General features: G+C 44.8%; 1 protein-coding gene across 4 annotated transcripts; it reads right to left on the bottom strand.

The window, feature by feature from the left end:
• Positions 1–641: 641 nt before the first annotated feature.
• Positions 642–21,565, bottom strand: ADAMTS13 (ADAM metallopeptidase with thrombospondin type 1 motif 13). Of its 4 annotated transcripts, none has more exons than XM_069770846.1 (30): positions 21,354–21,565; positions 20,984–21,050; positions 19,867–20,147; positions 19,526–19,667; positions 19,012–19,151; positions 18,140–18,223; positions 17,930–18,054; positions 16,985–17,131; positions 16,516–16,650; positions 15,809–15,959; positions 15,039–15,143; positions 14,417–14,568; positions 14,226–14,289; positions 13,555–13,681; positions 13,183–13,331; positions 11,706–11,826; positions 11,054–11,134; positions 10,609–10,790; positions 10,030–10,165; positions 8,184–8,313; positions 7,334–7,523; positions 6,499–6,616; positions 6,020–6,149; positions 4,416–4,620; positions 3,604–3,910; positions 3,338–3,430; positions 3,078–3,224; positions 2,421–2,597; positions 1,891–2,075; positions 642–1,608 (listed from the first exon to the last, which is right to left on the bottom strand). In XM_069770846.1, the coding sequence occupies exons 1-30, from the start codon at positions 21,426–21,428 to the stop codon at positions 1,450–1,452; spliced, it is 4,305 nt and encodes a 1,434-aa protein (XP_069626947.1). In that variant the 5' UTR covers positions 21,429–21,565; the 3' UTR covers positions 642–1,449. The 4 variants fall into 4 exon arrangements, with proteins under 4 accessions (XP_069626947.1, XP_069626948.1, XP_069626950.1 ...); XM_069770847.1 differs by having other exon boundaries at positions 19,012–19,148; XM_069770849.1 differs by lacking the exon at positions 21,354–21,565 and adding an exon at positions 21,127–21,333.
• Positions 21,566–21,709: the final 144 nt, after the last annotated feature.

The following is a 21,709-nucleotide window of genomic DNA, read 5'->3' as shown; positions in this document are numbered from 1 at the left end:
ACAGGAAATGAAGGCCCAGTGCCTGCATCACCCACGCACTGCAGTGGGATAGCTGATATATCCAGCTCCTCAAGGATCTCGCTTCAAGAATCTACTTTCTACCTCTTCCAGGAATGGAACGTAAATCTGGAGACTGGCAAGCAAAAACCTTCAGGCTTAACGAGCAAAAAACAACTAATAAGAAGACAGAAGAAAATAAGATTTTGTGGTTGTAAAAAGATGTCAGAGAATTCAACCGAAAGAAAGCAGAAGCATGGTTAAAACTGCCCAGGCAGAACCATTTATTGCATCCAGCATGAAGAGCAAGGGCAGATGTGTCCAGCCAGGCTCCAGGTGCAGAAAAGACCCCTTAAGCAATATATTGTGATTTTGAGGAGGATGACAGATTTGGACTAAAGCATGGTCCAATGTTCAAGGTATTAAATGTTGAAGATATTGAATAAAACCAACCTAAAAAACGTATTTAAATCAAACTTGAGTGAATATTTGTCACTGCTCTAAAATACCTCTTCCTGCTACAACTTGTATCGTGCAGTCTCAACAATCTCTCATTGCACAGTTCCTGTGAGAAGATACGAGCAGATTAGTAGCACAGCTACTATTGTTATCTGAGCAAATATGTCTCAGCAACAAACCCGTCATTAAGAGACAGAATTCTTTTATTTTCCCATAGAAAAGAAGAACTGGTATCACTGTCAGATACATAATAGTAGAACCACAGAAAGGGTGGCTGGGGAGGGACCTCTGGATGTCATTTAGTCCTCCCATACAAAGCCAACTGTCACCAGGGCTTGACCAGGTCAGCAGTGCCTTGGTATAGCCAACTCCTGAAAACATTCAAGCTTTCTGAGTGACCTGTTCTAGTGTTGCACTACCCTCCTGGGCAAAGAAACTGTCTTGCCCTCACATGTCTCTAGTCTTTTTGGGCTAACAGTTCGTCCTCACGCACATCTTTACCTTTTTTATAACATTGCAGAATTTCAATGGGCAGTTTTAAGGGGCATTTTAAGGGGCAGGAGAGTGAACTTAATGGCTAAACCATAATCATAGCTACTTGTGGTATACAGAGGTTTATAATGGGACACTGAGCCACTGAGAAATTAAATGACTATCCTAAAAGGTCACAGTGTACTACAGAAGCAGGATCCTGAGCCTTCAAGTGTCCAAGTCACTAACTGCAGACATGTAAACTGCATTAATACCAATCAACACAGACAGAAAATCTGCATGAGGACTATTTCTAAATATTTGGTAGTTATATGTCTTTTGCATAACCTTTATAACTATTAACTGAGAACCCAAAGGAGTCAGTAGATATTATTGTTCTTACTCAATAGATAGGGAAGCAGTGGCAAAAAGATTAAATGACTCGTGTGACCTCGAGCAGTGAACAGGCAGCAGTGACTAACTGGACCACAGCCCTTCTCAGTGCAGTGGCCCTCGCCCCTTTTATTTGGGCCCAATAGCACGATATTCAGCCCAGAAACTGGCTCGGTGATCCTTAATATTTTCATGAAATTCAATTTCAGCTTGGCTTCCTGTTGATTGCCAGAAGAATTGTTGTTTCCCATGGAACACCATCGTCTTCATGGTGCTTACATCACGGACCTGCGTAAAGAAAGACCAAACCATTCTATCATAGCATCCTACAAGTGAAGTACCCACAAAATACTGGGGACTTGCGAATTGGTCACTCAGGGGGAAAAGCTGCCCTACACGAAGGTTAGAAGAAGTACAGTAGACACCAGTAGTGCTCATTCACATCTGTTTACATAAGAGATCAGAGTCTGACCCTCTAGAATTTGTGATTGAACTTTGCATCTGGATGGAAATGTCTAATGAGATGAGTCCGTTCCTATCCAAATCATCCCCTTCAGGCTTCTGACTCACCAGGATGTAATTAAAATGCGTTTGGTTGCTCTCATTGCCCAGGTCAATATATAGGGCACGGATAGCTATGCGATGCCGAGGAGCCACATTGATGAAGGTCCGACACACTACTTCTTGCCTTTGATCAGCCAATTGCACAGGATTCACTATTTCACCTTGGGGACCAAACAGCTGCCTGTCACAGTCTGAGAGAGGGAAAGGGAGCAGAAAAGAAAATGATTTAAAGAAGTGTCCAGCACCTCCAAGAAAGAAAACATTTAAATTAAATACAGGCAGAAAAGTTTCTCTAAGGATTTTCATCTGGAAACCTCCAAGCATCAGCAAACACCTGCAGGAGGCTTGCCTTTAAAACGGAGGGGTAGTCCATAAATAGTATTAATTCCAACACTCCTCGAGAAGGGGCTTATTAGCTGCTAAAAATGAAGCAAGGTTTCTATAGATTTCCATAGGCAACCATGATCTGTAGAACTCTGTGGGCCTTGTCATGGGTGCCTCAATCTAAAGCAATAGCAAAGCTTTCAGTAAGGTACCTTGGTAATATTTTTTAGTTGCAGTTCTGCTGTTGTACTGAAGAATGACCCCATTTCCTGGCAGCAAAACACGCTGTTTCACAATCAGTGTATTCGTTCTGGAATTTATCAGTGACAAAGGGAGCTTCCTGCAGCCTGTCCGCCACATCATTCGCCCAGAAAACAGCATTACCTCACCTGGAATGGATGAGCAACAGGGACCAGAAACACTTTTACTTTAAGTAAAAGGCCGCAACCTATCTTATACAGGTCTGGAATCAAGTAATTTCTGCATCTTGTTCCTATCTTATCAAAATCTGTTATGAAAACAGTCCAGTTAACTAATCTAACTGTACTGATTCCAACAACAGGGTATATTACAGAGAGAGTTTTTAACAGGCCAAAGCAAGCAGCTTCTTTAACCCCATAAACTCCTTTCATCTCATATCTATCAACAAAACAGGTAAGAAACTATTATGTAGTGGGAGGAAAGGCATCAACTTCATTTAGTCCCATCTGGCAAAGACTTGGTGGGACAGAAAAAATGGTAAAATGGTTTCAGAGATTACACAGCCTCCAAGGTAGCAAGAACCATTCAGGGCACCAAAAGCACGTCGGCAAATGAGATGCAGATTTCCCAAAGGGCCAGGCTAGTCCCCAGCACACCCTGGGCAGTACCTGCACTGCAGTTGAGGGAGCTCTCCAGGACGCTGACTATTATCTCCTCCCCAAGAGGACGTCCGATGGCCACAGTGCAGTCACTGCTCTCTACACCCATCATGTTGATGACCCCAGTGGCATTAAGAAAGAGCTTTCCACAGACACCTGTACAGCAGAGACAGATGAGAAAAACATCCAAAAGGAACTACAGCTGCTGCAAAATATCCCCCATTCCCTTCGTGGCACTATGAACAGACAAGTGCCAACAGTGTGCCCACCTTCTGGGTGGAGCACAGGAAGAGTCAGCTGCTGCCTCAAGGAGTCCCAAGTCAGAAGAGCTTTGGGAAGCCCAGGGAAGGGAGTCATTGTTCCTAGCTCAGATAACATGGACAGCTCATGGCATGCTGGAAGGAACAGCATGTTGTCTCTCCTAACCAGGAGTATTCCCTTCCCATGCTCCTGTCCCTGTATGGCAGTAGGGTCACCACAAGCCAGCTGCACGCAGTAAGCACCTATCTCTACCTTTTGGTAGTGTCCTCCTCACCTCCACTGGTCTTTGTCTGTTCCCACTGCACAGCTGGCACAGCAGAAGGAGGAAGATCCAGGTCCTTGTTTCTCCCCTCTTTGGCAGTTGCGGCTGTCGTCAGCACGGCTGGTGTCACTGTCTGTAGTCCTGCTCCGTGGGACCTGGTCCCCACCGCCTGCTCAGGACAGGGCCCTGCGGAGCAGCCACGTACCACAATGGCCTTGGGGAAGTGCCTGCAGAAGATGGGGTTCACGTGCTTACGGGTTAGCGGGTTGAGACAGAAATCCTGCCGTGTCTGAATGCCATTCCCACACGAAGTTGAACACTGCAGAGGAAGAAACCCACAGGCCTTTATGCACGTGTTTCAGTTGGTATTTAGAAATAAACACATTTATTGGCTCAGGCATGATCTGGAAGGCTGATCTTTTGTTCACTGATGCTGTTCTGTCACTTGCCCTTTCAGTGCTCTAGTTTCATCAGCTATAAGATGGCCGACCTCGCAGGGGATCTTCCAAACTATATCTTTCAATTGCAGAACAACTTCCTAAAAAATCTGAAAAGATCTGCATTCCAGAAGAAAACATGCCAAGGACCATTTTTAAACTGCAGCCAAAACCTTAGCTGAGAAAGGTGGGAAGCAGACCTATGGCTGCTAAACACAGGGCAGTGGAAAGGATAGAAAACATCCCTAGAAACACTTTAGCATTTCTGTGGGAAGTAAATATACAAGGCAGAAGTGGTATTTCTCCCCTGTATGCTTTAGGGAAGTGAATGGCTATAAAACCACTGCAAAGAGACACCAAGTGCTGCATCTGAACCGGAGCAAATACCTCTGTCCACTCACTGAAGCTCCATTCATAAGAGCACATTCGGATGACACAGGGGATGCTGGTAAGGGGCTTCTCTGCCACAGGACACAAACGCTCCTCCAGCAAAATCTCCTCGCCTTGGTGAATCTGCACACAGGTGACCAGCTGAACAGCTAAGCCGAGCCCACAACTGGAGGAACAGGGGCCAGCTGGAGTTACCTTCCATCTGACAGAGGACATGGAGAAGAAAAATTCAGTTAGTGATGAATCCCCACCCTGTACTATCTCTCACTGTAGAAAATGCACTGCAACTCCCTCATCCTTCCCCCTTCTGCTCCTCAGCAACTTTCTTCATCCCTTCGCCTCACACACTTTGCTGCCTATGGTACTTAGAAGGCAGCCTTTGAAACAAGGCTAGGCAGTCTGGAGCAGGTTTGGAATTGGACCCAAACAAAGGGCATTCACATTTTGCAAGAAGCCCACACACTCGAAATATACATTGAATCTTACTCTGCATCCATTACAGTCTTCCCCAGGGTGACGTACACAGGCTTAACTGCAAAAACAACCTTATCTCCTTCCGAAAGGCACACCACTCTGAACAGTCAGATCAGAAACTGACCCAGGGTATTTCATCCTGGGAGCAGCATCCTGTAGTACTTAAATAAAGTTCAGATGCCAGTGGCTTTCCAGTCCCACAGCAAATAGGGTAGGGCAAGCTCTGCCCCATTTATCAACCCTGAGCCATATCCTAGATCACACCATACATGTTCACGAACAACTGCTCTTCCCCAGTGCATGCTCTTGTGACCCATGCGGCCATTTTGATCTCGGAGGGCACAGCTCCAAACTACACAGCTCCTGCTCCTCTGGGCGAGGCAAACCATCACACTGGACACCTGCCACAATTTCTTCTGCCTTCTCCCTGGCCTCCCTTGCGCAGGAGAGGACCTTGTGCATCACACCTCCTCCACAGCTTACACTGCATGAGCCCATTTTGTAATGCCACCTGGGAATAATGCAGCCATCAGTGAGAACCTCCAGCTGTCACCTGTCTTCACTGGATTTTAAATCCAACCAGTCCATGGAAGTACAACTGGAATTCTGTTAAGGCGCTCATACACACTGGCTCATGTTTGAGAGATCAGCAGTCACGCCACTGAGTGCACTCTGCAATACCATAAATCCTAAGGCAAGTGCAACCAATTTCCTTCAGTTCTCAGAGCAGCTATTCCATATTCTTAGAGCATTTAATTCTAGTTACTTTCCTTGATGCTATGTGGAAACAGTACAGCTGGCAAATATGTCACCACCTTTTGCAGTTACGGATTTGTTCCTACTTCCCCAGGGTAATAAGGGATCAAGAGGTTTTCAGTTTTTCCCTGGACTCAAACTCCAAAGACTTCACTTAGTTCTGCCTGAGAATATACCAGCCCAGGAAAGACTCTCGGTTAGTTTGCTGAGTATGGATCAGTGCTACTGTTTTTGCAGCTGGCTGTGCTTTCAAACCAGGGCAGAGGAAGATAACATCCTCAGAGTAGCTTGACCCTTACTTTACCATGTCCCTGGAGATAGAGGAAGGAAAGACCTCTCACTGGCTTGTTTTCTCCTGGTAACTGCTTTACCTTGGTGGGCAGGGACCGAGATCACAGACTTCCATCCTGCTCTCTGGCTTTGGCACTGGATGACAGTTTTCTTCTTGGGTTTCTTCTTTGGTGTCAAAAGCCACACATACATACTGTAGCTGAGTCTTACCTAGAAAGGGAAGTGATCTTACTGCATGGCATGCATACAAGGGTTGAAAATAAGCCAAGCAGTGTCAGTCGCATCTGTGTGTACAAAAGAAGCAAACTCTGCCCAAGCCCCAGGCACTCTTACTGCACTCATCCCCGCCAACGCTGAAGCACAGCAGCAGCCAGCCAGGCCTCTAAACTATTCCCTGAGCCAGGCCCCCTTGCCTCTTCAGGCTTAAAAAAAATTGTGACCACAGCTACACATGCACTTAGAACTGTAGAGGGGAAAACACCAGGTCCCTGAGGTTCCTAGGCACTAAGCTCACACCTACAGCCAAGTAACATTTCTCTGCAGCACTAAAAGATCTCACCTCTACCACAGGAAACGGAACACTCTCCAGCTAGAGGGCTCCAGACATACACGGTCCGATTTTCCAGCTGGATATGCCCAAGTGATTCCAAAGTCTGAAGTAAGCGTGAATCTTCCTCCTCAGAACAGAGCAAAAAGACCCAGACTGACATTGGCACCTGTTTTCCACACCGGTCCCGATCTAATGAAGCTGGGGGATACCTCCAGATCGAGCCTACAACATATTTGCTGTCCCTGAAGAAAGAGGCACATTTAAGCACCTTCTCCATTTTTGCAGAACATATAAGTATCAGGAATAGCTAAGGACATCCAACAGCCAAGACCCCTCCTAATTCACACTACCTGAAGAGAGCTACCTGAGACTGGAGATGCCTAAAGAAGTATCTTCCCCATCTGTAAATGTAAACCTGGCAGTGGCTCCCCAGTACGGACTTGGACCACTGGATCCTGTGCTGAGAAGCCCTCTTCCGTGCTAGCAATCCTCCCTACCATGTCAGAACCTCTCTGTTTGCCAGTGAGGTATTTCCTAGTGGACCAGAGGTTATTTCTGTTTCTGGTTTTGTTGGACTCTGCGAGGAGAAATGAAGAAAAAACACAGTCAACAGCTGCCTTAAACAAACCACCACTATGAACTGATGAATCCAGCAGCATAAATTAAGAGGGACACAGCTGTCTGAAGTGACAGGATGAACCTTTAACTGAGCAGACATCCTTGGTGCAAATCGCCCACCCAGACTCCAGCAGTAAGGTGGTGGCTCTTAATTGGTAGCCTCCTGTGGATCACAAGTGCAAAGCTCCCAGTGAGACTCCTGAAAAAGCCAAGCCAGTAAACTCACTTTGTCCCAGCCTAATGGGCAGACATTAACCACACACGGCACAATGGAGAGGGGTTTTTCTTCTGCTGGGCACAAGCTGTCATCCACAACAATCTCCAATCCATCACGAAACTGAACACAGGTCAGATTCTGCTGGGCAACTCCAGTTCCACAGACAGCAGAGCATTCATCTCTCTGAGACATCTTCCACCTAAATGGGAAGTAATTGTATCACCCTATTTCTCACCTAGATCATGGAGGTTTATTTCTCACACCACTGACTACAGAAATGGGTCCTACAGAGTATTCAGCTTCTCTATTTCAAGAGCCTTGTCTGGATGTGATTGAGAGAACAACTGCTGGAAATTAAGCCCTTGCACTGACAGCTCTTTAGGACTAAAAGCACCTAAGCTAAAGAGCTGTAGTTCACAGTGTAATCACTTCTTATTAAACACTAAAATGTCTATGAGATCAACGTCTGGGCAGGCTTGGCTCTTGGTCCTCTTTCCAGTCTAATTAACACAACTGTCTCCTCCAGAGTAAGACCAAATCTTTGTTGGCACAATCTTGGAAAGGATGTGAGCAGACATCTTCTGGCCATGCCCTCGAAGTATTTTCATTTAGTAGACTACCGTAAAATATTGGAAGGACTATCTCCCATTCATTCATTTGACATCTCAATCACCTCATAGGACCAGGAAAGACAACATGGTTTGGGATCCACTACGCCATTATAATTAGGAAGAAGCTACCTCATACCTCTCCTTTTTTTTCACCTTGCACAATGCAAATGAGACTTCAGAGGCTGGGTTAGCTGGCAGAGAAAGGACAAGTGAAGCAAGAATTCAGCTGAGCTTCCAGGAACACCAACCTGTACAGGCATGGCTCCATGGCACAGGGCTTGTGCTCTGAAAGGGGCTGTGGTAGCTCCAGACACCATTGATCCTCTGTTATTTCATTCTTTGTCTGGTCAAAGCACACATGATGCACTGGTCGCGTCCCTGGGATACAAAAAGAAAAGGAAAGGAAGTTATAAACAAAGTGAACAGTTCACCTCTAGTATGCTAGGAACATGCAGTAATTCCTTTACTCAAATCATCTGTGTAGGAAAATGGCATATTTGGGAATACAGACTTTCTATAAACACACAAACCCCTTCTTTCTGATATAAATTTTTCCTCAAGAGTTTTAAAGTGACTTTCCAAGATGAACACCCCAGAAGATGAAGTTTGATGGATAATCCACTGCCAAAATGGAAAGATTGCTCTAAACTGGTCGTTTGCAAGAACAAGGATATCAATCATAATTTGGTCCAAATTACTTTTAATGATCTTGATGTCTGACTGATGAGGGACGGGTTGCTGAAAATAAGCTTTAGCAATCAGCCATTTTTAAATGACATTCTGTAGAACTAATCATGTAATATCATCACGCTGCTTTTGTACCCAGACAGCACTGTGCCAGTGTACTCAAAGTGATCATCAATATCCAAAACTAGACTAGAGGTACTGGGAGAGAAACTGCAGACTTGCAGTGCCTGTGGCATGCAAGAAATAAAATATTGATAAACTACAGCTATAAACAAGATTTTTAACAATACTGAACCTAATAGGTAAAGCAGGTGAAAATCCAAACTCAAAAAACTTACAAGCAAAGCTGTAAAGAGTCTCCTTTGCAGTGAATGAGCTACCCACAAAGAGAGACAGGCATTCCTGAATCTTAAAGAGCATGACCCTGAGAAGCAAATGTCAAGAATCAATCAGCAATGTTATCTTTTTACTACCTTCCTTGTTTTCAAATAATGTCTATTGGTAAGGAGGGCCTGAGCATCACTTTCAGCTCTCAAGATGCAATTTCAGCTCGGATTCTCAACTTTCTGTTATTTTAAGTCCCAGCTTTCTCATGTTTTTTGTTTGTGACTGCATTAGCTGGGAGGCCCCAGAGCATTTTGAGTTCTTTACTTCAGAGTTTCAGCAGTCAGTTCAGCTGGGGAATCTGCTGGAGAAAACCTCTCCAGACATAACTAGTCCTATAGAGTGACTTTCACAACTATTCATTAATGCATTTTTCTAAATCCTTGTCATAAAAATCTTGAGAGGCTTGCCAGTGTCATCTGTATTATCTGGTAAACAAAATGTCAGACCGTCTACCAGAGTGATCTGTTACAATCTGCATTATGATTTCTTCAGGGAGACAGAAAGGATTAGCCATGGCACAGGAACAGAATTCTAAGAAGGAAGTTTCATAATTAGCTCTGAGGCTTTAGTTAGACACTAGATACCACTTTGGTCTCAGACTTTTGATGTTTAGCCAACTTCAAATTACAGTCTTCAATAACTTTGAAAAATCTGAGAAAATTATTTAGTCTTAAAACCAAAAGTTCGGTTAAAACCTATTTAAAAATCCTCTTCACGATCAAACGTTTTCACTATCATTTTATGTTTCAGCTCATTTGCTGATTTGCTAATTTAATTCAAAAGCTGTACCACTCTTTTCTTTTGTCCAGTTTAACACTGGCAACTGCAGCTCACTTTCAGCAATTTGCTTTTAAATTCAGTTCAGTTGTTTAGTAAGTTCTAATCAAGTATCTATCACTGATGTCACATGTCTTTCAGTCAGCCCAGGAGAGCCCATGGAGTAAAGATCTGGGTGACTACCAGCTAGCCAAACTAGAATTCTGCCCAGATCTCCATAAAGATTGAGTACTGCTGCCTCACCTTCCCCACAGGTCACTGAACATGGCCCCTGCTGAGGAATCCACGTATACGTCAGATTCTCTTTGGGGACAAAGTAGCTGAAGGTGATGTCTGGGTTGCTGGCATTGCCATATTCTTCTGCATACCTTCGATAGACCTGGTGAAGGAAAAAGTTGTGGTCAATGCAGAAATCAACTCAGACTCATTTCTTAGGATGGAGATAAGAGAAGCTAGTCCCCCTGTCTTCCATCCAGTCCTGAGCCTCAATGCTATGACTCTCAATTCTTGCCAGATGCAGTCAGAGTACTCACCCTGTGAATTCTGTGCACAGGGCACTGAAAAAAGATTAAGCCAAGGAAAACGTTTAACTCAGTATGCTTTTCACCACACAACTATCCCCCAGAGCTGCAGAAAGCCTGCAGGCAGCCAACCCTCAACCTTTCCCAAGAAGAGCAACACCATCGCTCTTAGTGAACACCATCTCCACGGGCCTTGGACACGAAGCCTACTACACCTGGATTCTGCATGGCAGCAGAGCTACGCAAACTCAGCCTGGTCAGTTCTGACTGGCCCCTTTCCAACTCCACTATTTTAATTTACCTGTATTTCAATTTCTTCTTGTGTTGGCCCATCCACACGGACTTCCTCCAGGCTTGGCAGGTTGTCCTTGGTGAGAAACACTTTGTATTTGATTTGGCTGTCCTCCAGAACTGACGGATAGGTGACATTCAGCGAGATTTTTCCTTTTCCAGCAACCACATATTCTCCTTTAACCTTCACAGCTAGAGAGGCAAAAGTAGCAGTGAGGTTAAGAGATATGGTGTGGTCCCCTGGTGCTGGCAGCTACAGACTGCCCACTTGCTAGAAACCAGTTTAATCTAAATCAGGCATCCCAAAGAACGTGGTTTCTACCACTTCCCACTGGACAACATCCCACAAACAAATTGCATCATCAAGAACTTTCCTCCCAGATTCCATTTTCTTGTTTTTACAAGCTTGTTTTAGCCCTGCCTGTAGTCCCTCCTCTCCCTTTCATTCAACTCACCCAAATGTGTGAAGAGTGGTCTCTGATTGGTAACATGGACCAAGGTGCTGTTATAAGGCAGGGACAGAAATGTAATGTACTCTGGAAGGATGGAAAGAAAGAAGACATGGTCACCTTCCGTTGCTGTACCTCTGTTGAAAAAGCTGGGGATTACAGATCAACCCCTCTTCATCTTACTAGCACACTATCCATTGGAGGACAAGCCTTACAGGCAGCAACAAAGCTTAATTGCAGACAGGGGTTATATAGCTATTATTAAAAAAAAAAAAAGATACAACAGTGACGGCCAGCAGGCTAAATTCACACTAACCTTAGCTCTATCAGCTTGGCTTGAACATAGTGATGGTGAATACAGCAAACAAAGCAGAAATGAATTCTGTGTCCTGCTCTCACCTCTCTTTTGTTCTTTTTATCTTCTCTACTAATATCTACATGTGATACTGCAAGAGCCAGAGCAGTTGCTAAATGGATGTTTAACATCTCAGGAAGCATCTAACACAGCCACCAGCTCCCAGTAATTTGCTGGACTTCCCAAATGGCTACATTTCTGGTCCACGTCCAGAGAAGAACTATGACCAAAAAAGTCACTCTGCCTACACAACAGCATACAAACAGTACCATAATGTTGAGTCTGTGCGTGAGGACTACACACCTTTAGCTTTTCCTTCTGTGTAAGATCCACTCACTTCGGTGCAAGTGGTATTATCACCCCCACAGACCTTGCAAGAGTCCATTATCTTCTGGGAGTCCATCTGGCCATCACACCCAAATGCCTGAGCAAAGGGGAGAGTCTGTCAAGACTTGCCTATTCCGAGAACAAGTGAATGAAAGCAACATTGCCTAAATTCCTGAAACTGCCTTTTTCATTTGTAATTTGAATTTAAGACGACAAGGTAGACAAAGATGCATTTGTACCTAGATCTACCACTGTATGGCACTATGCAAAGCCAGGGATTGGAAAGCCTTAGCTGAGAGCACAAGTTTCATTAATTGTGTGACATTTTCTTTCCCATAAGAAGCAGCCCAGAAAGATTTCTCCTGTGACCTAAAACAAACGCTCTGCACTCCTTCTATTCTATGAATTCTTTCTGGAGGGGGGAAGGGGGGAAAAAAAAAAAAGCCCAGGAGAACAGTAAACATGAATGGCAGGTTCTAAAGGAATCTTTAGCTCCCCAGACCCAAACCTAGCTCACATCCTTCAGCCTGGCCTTCAATCCCATAGAGCTCAGAAAAGAGATTCTATCCTTATTCCCACGAACAAGACTAATTTACACAAAGCTACAGGAGGATCTCAGCAGGCTTAGCAGCAAAACATGTGCAACTGCTGAATTTATGCTAGAGGCACTGATCCCAGGTTTTGGATGCTGCCATAACATCCATACTTATCACTGTCGCCAACAGAACAGCCGCAATCAGACTAGCTTAAGCCTACACCCTCTGCTGTTCATTAGGTTGAAATGCATTACAAAACATTGTGAATACGACGATAATGAGAAAAACATAAAACTTTAAAAGTGTATTCTGGGAATGTAAAGAAACAACAGAAAACATACAACCGGGTCAGCATTGAGAAGTTACTAAAATGCAGACAGTGCGGGGGAGTTATATTCAAGTTCATCATGAAAGAATGCCTTTCTCAAGGCATTCCAGAAAAAAAAAAGTACTTCAGTTTTGATTAGTGATACTGCAACAATCAATTTGTCAACTTACGATTCCCAGGTTTTACTCCTTGTTTTGCCACTGACTTGGTATGTTCAAATCATGTAAACTTTTCTCTGACAGAGTCAGCGTTTTATAGGGCTATTTATACCATGCAAACTGAACAGCTAATGATGTCTCCTCAACTAATGCATAAACCAATTGCTTCTTGGATTAGGGATGAATAGCCTTATGTACTTACTGCATAATTAGCAGAATGTCTTTTCTAGAGGGCATTGGCATTGGATACACAGACAGAATAGTAGATTTGCTGGACTCCATCCAATAAGCTAAGAACAAAACTCTCTTCTTTTGAGAAGAGCTCGCTCTGTTGTTTGGGTCACGGTGTTTTCTTCCCCCGCTCCTAGTAAACTGACTTGTTTGGAGCAGATTACGTGTCAGAGGTTCACCTGGATTCCCCAGTCACTTACTCTGCAGCTTCCCATTACACACAAACTGAAAGCCCCATGGCGCTCAGAGTCATCCTGCTCACATCTGGTTCCATCTATGAAACTGTCTTCACGGCTTACCATGAATTTGTTTTCAACAGCCCTGCACATGTGCTTGCATAGCATGTCCCCTGGAGGAGGCAGACAGAAGAAGAAAGGAGTTACTCTTTCAGAAAGGCACGTGGCTGACCATCAAGCAATGGGCAGAAGTCAAAAGGATCTGACAGAAAGAGTATCCAGGTTTCACGTGAAAACTAAAACAATCACTGAAACAGCCTTTTGACTTCAAAGTACAGACAGGTCCATGAGCGCTCCCCTTCACAAAGAAACCACAGTTTCTCAGTCTCTCCTTACCTTTGGCAAAGCCAACAGCAGAAGTCCAGGTATAAAAGGATGGCACTTCTACAGTGAGATACAGTGGCTTTAAATTTGTTGCTGCACATTGTTCAGTCATAAAGTCCTGCTGGGTCATCAAACAGGCCTACATCCCAGAGAGAATTGTATGGGTAATGAAAGGGAGTTACTGAGCACAGAATCCCAAGCAGCATTTTACCCACTAGCTAAAGGCAGAAAGCAGTGGCTGGTAAGTAAAACACCATAACAACTGCAAATGAAAAAAACCACTTTAAAGGGACGCTGCGGGATATGCAGAGAATTGTGTTTGGAAGCTGATATCTTTGTTATTTCAACAAAATAAATGGATAAGGAAAATAGGAACAATATAAGAATGTTCCTCTGAAGAAAACTATCATTAAGTGAGTCACTATTTTCTCAGCATCTGTCCTGCTATGAAGGCATAGAGAAAATGCTTCATTACATGTGAACAATTCTATCAAATAATACTGCTGCCTTCAGACACAGTGGAACAAATAGCTCTCCTGTTGTCAGACAGATGGAGGCTGTATGCCAGATCTTTAGTCCTCCTTCTCAGATCAATCAGCTGTGAGAAGTACAGTCCCAAACCAGCTCTCAAAGAGTTAAGCGGCATTAAGAACAAGCTCAGAAGATGTGATGAGCTCCACTACCTGAGTATTGCACATCTCCACTTGGACGCTGGAACCATGGCATTCCTGCCCCCCAAAAGCAGGCCTGGAAATAACAGGAGAAGAACTCCTCAACAGAGGCAGGTTTGTCCCAAGCAAAGTGCAAGACTCAGACCCCACGGCTCCGAGTCGGACAAGAGGCACTGCAAACTTCCCAGCTCCCCACCTCTTACCTGGGGTTGTTACAGAACCGCTGCCTTATCACAACTCCACCTCCACAGCTGCGGGAGCAGGAGGAGAAAGGGCTCCAGCTGGACCACTGCCCATGGACTACAGCCATGGGGTTCAGTTCTTCCAGAGAGCTGCACTGTCCCTTGGAGCACCACTAAGACCAAGAATACACAAAATTGGCAGCAGCACCACAGTGAACCCATCAGAGGTGGGATCTACAAGGGTGGCACAAGTCCCCATCTTTTGGCAGGCCAGACTGTAACAGGGAATCCCAAGATGAATGAGGCACTTTCTCACAAGAGGCTAGAATAGTCCTATTTGTAATTATGGTCTAACATGAGGTTGGGGTTAAAACAAAGAGCTGATAGATCATTTCAAGTAGAAAGCAAAGCCTTGGAGAAGAGGTCAGGCTATAGAACTGCAAAGCAACCCCAGAAGATACAGACAAGGTGGAAACACCAAGATCAGCTGGTACCAGTTTGTGACTGGAGTGTCTGGCCTTGGCTCCCTGGCTGAGGGGCAGTGAGTGCCATGTACCCTCCAGTCACCAACAGTGTCTTGCTGTCTAATGAGCTCCGTAGCACCCACACCCACTCCTGATCATCAGATCAGCAGCCTCCTTACCTTATTGATTCCACACTCAGTACCATCCAAGAGGGGAACAAGAAGCCGAGTACAGCTGGATTTGTCTCCTGGTTGTACATGGCATGACAGAACTTCACATATGTCCTGGTGTGTCAAGAAAATCAGGGAGTTCGGGGAGTCACTTAGGCTCATCAACACAGCAGTCCCAAAAGCTGCTCCATTTAAATGGTCCATGTCCCAGACGTTTGGTTTTCCCACAGCTACCCAACAATGCAAGCAAGTCCCTTCATTTCTCCTGCTCCTGGGCAAAAGTTGTGGGCATGTCAAAAGACCATCACTGCCAGCTGTAATGCTAGAAGATGGTCAACTGAAGCAATTAAAGTTCCACCCACCTTAGGGCTTCCTCATTAACAAAACATGTCCAGATGGCAGCTATTAGCTATGCTGCATTTCTCAGACACAGGGACTTGAGCAATGGTGGGGAAGCTGAAGGAATCCAATGAACAAGAGCTCCCTAAGACAGGACCCTGAGTAGGCATACCCAGCACTAGCACGGCCAGGCCCATTTGGACAGAAGGCTGTGCATACTGTGCAAACCTTAAAGGAGACTTATGTGGACGAAAGAGGTGATGGAGAGAAGGGAAGCATTTTAAAAGCCTTCAAAGGTTTGTTCTTTGCCAAGAAATCTGTGGCAGGAAAGCACCTTCCATCCCTTTAAAATAAAAATGTCCCCAGCTCCCTTTTGCTGAATCTTGGCTCCAAAACATTTCCCTGCTGCCCCTAGCAAGGGAGACAAACTTTCTACCTACAACATTGCTGTCAGCAAAGGTGCATGCTGTGGCAACACTCCCAAAGGCTATTTTACATTGCTCATCTGCTCCATAGTACAAGCCAGGCTTCCATCCAGGGATGCTGCTGTCCATGTCCGGCAGGTCATTTAAGCAGTTTGTTTGGCCTGTGCTGATAGAGACATAAGAAATATCACTTTCCCAGCTGTGGGCAGTAAGGACAATGACATGTTTGCAAACTTCTGCTGAGTTTCATTCTGGGAGTTGGCTGCTGCTTTCCCAGACAACACATGCTTACTGTGGGCTGTGATGGATTTAGCTGTAGCAGCTGCCTGGAGATGCTCACAGTTCCCTGCTGCTGAAGTTATAACAGAAACTCACGCCTGTTTCTCACCCAGCCAGCTCACAGCCCGCAATGCTTGTTTAAACCTAGATGCTCTGACATTTTAAACAAAATTTCCAGGCTGAGCTAGTGTCTGAGAAGTCCAACGCACTCCAGGCATGTTAGTCACTAACCAAAGTAATTTCCAGCTACTTGAAGCAAAAACTGGGTTTTAACTTCAGCAGCAGACACAAGTGGTAAGAAATAAATAAACCCCAAGTGTTTTACAGTTCCTCATTTTCCAGGCATGTCCTATTTTATTCCTTCTCTTTCCCTGCCCTCTCCTAAGCTCCCAGCACAGGGAAACACTCCCACATGGGCACACAGAACTCGACCATTCCCTTACCTGACAAAGGCCAGGAACTCTTCTCGGCTGCACTGTGACCAGGTGAGGTCGATGCTGTTGTGGTTTCCTGCTGAACCCATGATGTAACCGCTGCTGCTGCACTGATTCCCCTCACCATCATGGGGGATTCCAAGACTGTAACAGAAGAAGCACAGTGCCCTGAGGGGAAGAAACCCAGCGGCTGGGTTCCCTCAGAGCCTCTCTTCTCTAAGCAAGGGCTGAGCTCCCTCTGCAGCCTTTCTTTCTACTGTTGTCACAAAGGTTTTCTCTCCTCTTTGCAGCTTCTAATTGTCACAGAGCATGCAAGAATACAAGAAATGCAAGGAACTCTTTCCAAAAGTTTTGAATAATCTATAGGAAACCCCCTGTTACGCCAAGAGATCCTTTTCCTTCTTCTGAATCCTTGAAACTGGGCTATGCTTTTACCTGAATAAACCATACTGAGCTGCTCTGGGGCTTTCCTACTGACCTGTGCCCAATCTCATGGGCTATGGTGACTCCCAGGTCAAAGCCGGTGTCCTGGGTAATAACACAGCTCCAGAAGGAGGAGCAGACTCCACCTAACTGAGTCACTCCACGTAGCTCCTTGTTCCCATCAGGTAACTCCAGGTCAAACCTAAAGTAAGGGAGACAGATACAGAGGAAAGAGCAAAGAACCACTGCAGCTAATAATGTCAGGTCTAGACATTCAGCTGAATTTATTGGCACCTTCCTGATCTAACTTTGCCAGCTACCTAACATTTTTTTTGACACATGGAGCTCCCTGGGGCAAGATGGTAGCAGTAGGGTCCCAGGAACGCCCACTGTTCAAAATTTGTGGTGATTCTACATTAAAAAATCCCCATGACACCAGACAAGCAGAATAGAATAAAATGACCTAATCCTATTAGCAAAAGACAGAGCAGTATCATCACCTCTTTGAAGAAAGAGCACCAGAACAAAGCCATTACACTCAAGAAAAGTTTGGCTTCGACAAACTTAGCCAAGACAATTTAGAGCAAGGAGCCTGAAAGTCAGACAAAAAACATCTGAGTCAGAGTAGCACTAGAAATCTTCCATAGAAAACACCAGTGGGTTTTCACTTCCAGTTACTGTTCGACTTTTCTGCCCACAAAAAGCTGCAGTGGGTTTGGCTGTGCTGCTCTGGAAGCATAAAATGTCTGCTCCAGTCTGGCTGGTCAGTGCTTGGGGAATATTCCAGTTCCTCCAGAAACTGAAGAAACAGCACCTCTCACTAACTGCATTACACTAAGGGCAGGAGAATCAACCCCAAACAGGAGAATAAACCCATTTCCAAAGATTCTGTGATGCCCAACTGCTGGAAGACCCAGTGCAAATCCTTGTCACTGCACTAACAGCTAGACACCATCAGCCCTGTTTCCAGTCCCCTCCCAGGGCAGGGGAGTTTCAGTACCTGGTGACGTAGAGGACAATGTCAGCATGCCGGGGGTCAGAGTCATTCTGGGGGTTGACCTTCTTGCTCCACTCACAAACACTGATCAGCGAGGAGGTGATATTTGTGGTGATGTTTACCTCTGCCTAGAGTGAAGGCACATGTTTGCATGTTTCACACAGCTTTTAGCAACCCCTTGGACAACACTTGCACATAGTCCTCCCTGCTTACCTCTGGTTCTGTCAAAACAAGCATTTGCATAAGATGAACCCTGAAATGAACACCCAGTGAGGCATCTCTCAACAGCTCTGCCCCCTGTTAAAAGACAGAAAGGATTCAATAAAGAAGGTACCTCGCTGACTCCCGCTACCTGTTCCCAGTAACAGCGCTGCATTCACTACAAAGGTAACACACCTGGTAACCATAAGGGGCAACTATAAAATCACTGGGAAGTACAACGTTAAAGTATGCACTACAAATGTAAATAGATCTGTCAACAGATGAGAACTGTTGTTAGACTTGTCAGATACTCTGAAGCAGACAGAAGAATCGGCATGGAAAACAGTTTCATAGGGTAGGAGAGTGAATGCTAAAGACTTTTTTTGCAATACACAGACACAGAAAATGCATTAAAAAATCTTAATAATAGCAAACGGAGACATTTAGAGAAATTCTGTAATGGAAATAAAATGTTCAAATGTAAAATGTAAGATTAATTCAGTAGATCTGGTTCAATCTCACTGAAAGCAACAGGGACTGGATCAAGGCTCTGGTGATAAAACTCTTGCTACTGTATCTGACTTATAACAATATTAGTAATGAAACAAAGAGCTACATTTTTTACATGGGTTTTAAGGCAACAACCCCAAAGCCTCTAACATCCGCTTTTACTCGTGCAGCTCCTTGTACAAGGGAAAGCTTGCCATGCAGTGCCAAGGGAAGCAGAGAGAAACACCCTGCACATAAGCAGTGCTTTGTACCAGGAGCCAGTAACCACAAACACCTCTCAAAGTGCACTGACAGAGGTCCATCTGCCTGTGACATAGTCTGTGACACTGTGAGCTCTCACACTGGGACAGCAATCCAAACAGAAAGCTACTCACAATGTTCAGGTTGGTGAGAATATATCGCTCTGTGTCCTCTTTGTGGTACAAGTAAACATCTGGACCTGCTACGACCATCAGCTCCAGATGTTTGACAGCTCCCTCAGCCCTCTTCTGCAGGCGAGAAAGAAACTGCCCTGCTGAACAGCACAAAGGGACACAGGAAGTTTAAAATGCAAGACAACATAAAAGGTCCTACATATCCACTCGCTTTTCCTGAAAGACTAGAATAATACAGCTGGAAGACCACTCCTCCAGTTGCTTGCTCAGGTTTCCCACTCCTGTCAGTTTATTTCACCTGCCAGCATCCTTAATAACACACATATGCTATCAAAATAACAAATACCTGAATGAAAACACACTAGTTACACCGCAATGAGGTGAGAAACATATTCAAATATACTCATATATTTGTAGATACAAATTTTTCCTCTGAGCTCATGCAAGCAACCCCACTACCAGAAGACAGCTTTTCCAAGCAGAACAAGCAGGGCCTCCTCTCCATGCACGTTACCTCTTGCTGTATTTGCCTCTCTTGCGGCACTTCTGAAAAGAATGTGGGGTCTGGAGAAGCCAAGGTCCTTCAGCAGGGCCACATCTTTGCTTCTGACAGGCCTGATATGAATATTTTCCTCATTCGCAATGACGACTCCTTGCTAAAGGAGATGAAATTCCACCTCTGAGTTATTCCAAAGACATTTGCTATCAGTAGAGAACTGTGTGCCATATCCTTCCCATTTCTCCTTTGTAATGCTCAGATTTATTAAATGGATGGTTCACACACGTTTGGCGCATCAAGCTGCAAACCTACGAAGGCTGTAAAAGCTTGTAAGAATAAGTTCAGTGCATACTCACCAGCTGTCCTTCACAGTAAGTGACTCTACACTTAGCCCCGGGGGGTTGCAGTGGATTTCCACCTGCAAAGCAGTTGCCCGAGAATCGCTTCAGTAAGCTAAAGGAAGAGTTCACCACTTGATTGCTCACAAAGGAAGGTGAAAGGAGGGCATGGTCCTCTAGAAATTCAAAGGCATAGAGTTCTCCCCAGGCCGCAATGGAGCAATATTGAATACGACAGGACATCAGCCCAGCCTGTTCTTTACAAGGGCAAGTTGGCTCAGCAACAACAAATTCAGGTACTGAAAGAAATGAAACAAGACCAGAACAAGGGCAACAGTTATGAGAAACGACAATACACCAAAAACAAATGTAATGATCTATCTCCCTAGGAAAAAATACTCTCCAAATGACAACTGTGGCCTCTCGGGGTCATCGTGTCAACAATGAAAGAATTTCTATGCTTTCATGTATTCCAAAGTGAGGATAATCTGATTAGGAACAGACAACAGCTCTGAAACTGGCTCCTGATTTATCGGCGCTTTTGCTCTCTCAATAAGGAGAACAGTTCATTTAACAAAGGCTGAGACAGTCTTACTTCCTCCGATGTTAAGTATTACTGAGTGAGAATTATCATAATCCAGACAGAGACACTGGGATGAGCACCAGGTGAACTCACAAGTAGACAACATCCGTGCTTTAAGGATTTGAGAATTTAAAAACGTATCTTTATTCTGAACTACCATCATTCCAGACCCAGAATACTAGTCTCTCCATGTTTATTTCAAAAAAATTATCAAGTGCTTTTAAAGCTATTCTTAGTCTAAAGCTTCCCGCTCGGAAGACCTGGATCTGTTAATCTCATAGAAAAATACCAATACAGAGAATAAGGACCGCAGGAGAAATGTGCAAAAAGATTTATCATATCTCCTTCAGCAGATTTTAAATACTGACCCAGTTCTTCGACAGCTTTCACAGTGAAACATAGGTCGTCTCACTGAGTAATGTGACTCAGAAATGCTAAATGCTTGTCAGATCAGGGTTCGTTAATAAGTGTTCTTAGCGTTATCGAACGCACAGCATTAGAAATAAACTGACAGACGTGTTCCAAAATCAAGAAGGAAGGAGCCCTGCATACCATCAGACACTGAGCTGGTTCCAAAATAAGAGAAAACATCTTCCGCATCCAAAGCGCCGAGAAATTTCTGCAAGAAGAAGAATAGCTTTACATTTTTTTAAGAAAAACAAATGGATGCAAGACTATTGCTTAACTGAACTAACCTGGAGGGAACGCCAGCAAACAACAAGTACCGATGCCAAGTTCTCATGGCTTTATTTTGCACTAAGCATGGGCTGCACAACAGCCACCCAGAGGAAACAGCTTTATCTTCTCGATTAGTGAGGTTTGATGGATTTTGGCTTAGAACACGTTGTGTTGTCTCTTCCTTTTTTTTCCTAGAAATAAAAAAGTCTTCCTGGAAACCGCATTTTCTGGAGGTCAAACTCACCTCTTGGAAAGCCGGCGGCCAGCAGAACCCCAAGGGGAGCATCACGAGCGCCCGGATGGTCAAGCTGACGATCATGCTGGAGGAGTTGCAACCAGCGCTGCGGAGTCAGCTCCGGCCCAGGGGTGATTAATACGACGACGTTTGGCCCAAGGCATCACGTGGAGCGGAAGGGAAGAGTGCAGGGTTTAAACAAACAGGGGAGCTGATCCTCTGCAGAGAGGGGCAGCCGGGAGGGGGGAACGGCCTGCAGCTCGAGGCTTTACAGGAACAGCTGGAGGGAGAGCGGTTTTTGCGCAATGTTTGCGACTTCACCGCAGCCAAAGAGCGCGGCAAGAACGAGCTCGGAGCCAGTCTTA

Source organism: Haliaeetus albicilla, chromosome 26 (genome assembly GCF_947461875.1).
Source record: "Haliaeetus albicilla chromosome 26, bHalAlb1.1, whole genome shotgun sequence".
Classification (NCBI taxonomy): domain Eukaryota; kingdom Metazoa; phylum Chordata; class Aves; order Accipitriformes; family Accipitridae; genus Haliaeetus; species Haliaeetus albicilla.
The sequence above is the reverse complement of the archived record's forward strand: the minus strand, read 5'-3'. Positions and strand labels throughout refer to the sequence as shown.

Bases quoted from the DNA above. Each gene is read 5' to 3' on its own strand.
- ADAMTS13 (XM_069770846.1), bottom strand. From the start codon at position 21,428: ATGATCGTCAGCTTGACCATCCGGGCGCTCGTGATGCTCCCCTTGGGG. The intron at 4,621-6,019 runs GTAAAGCAGTTA...GTCCTCTGTCAG, and splicing joins CTCGGTCCCTGCCCACCAAG to ATGGAAGGTAACTCCAGCTG. The intron at 2,598-3,077 runs GTACTGCCCAGG...CATCCATTCCAG, and splicing joins CTCCCTCAACTGCAGTGCAG to GTGAGGTAATGCTGTTTTCT.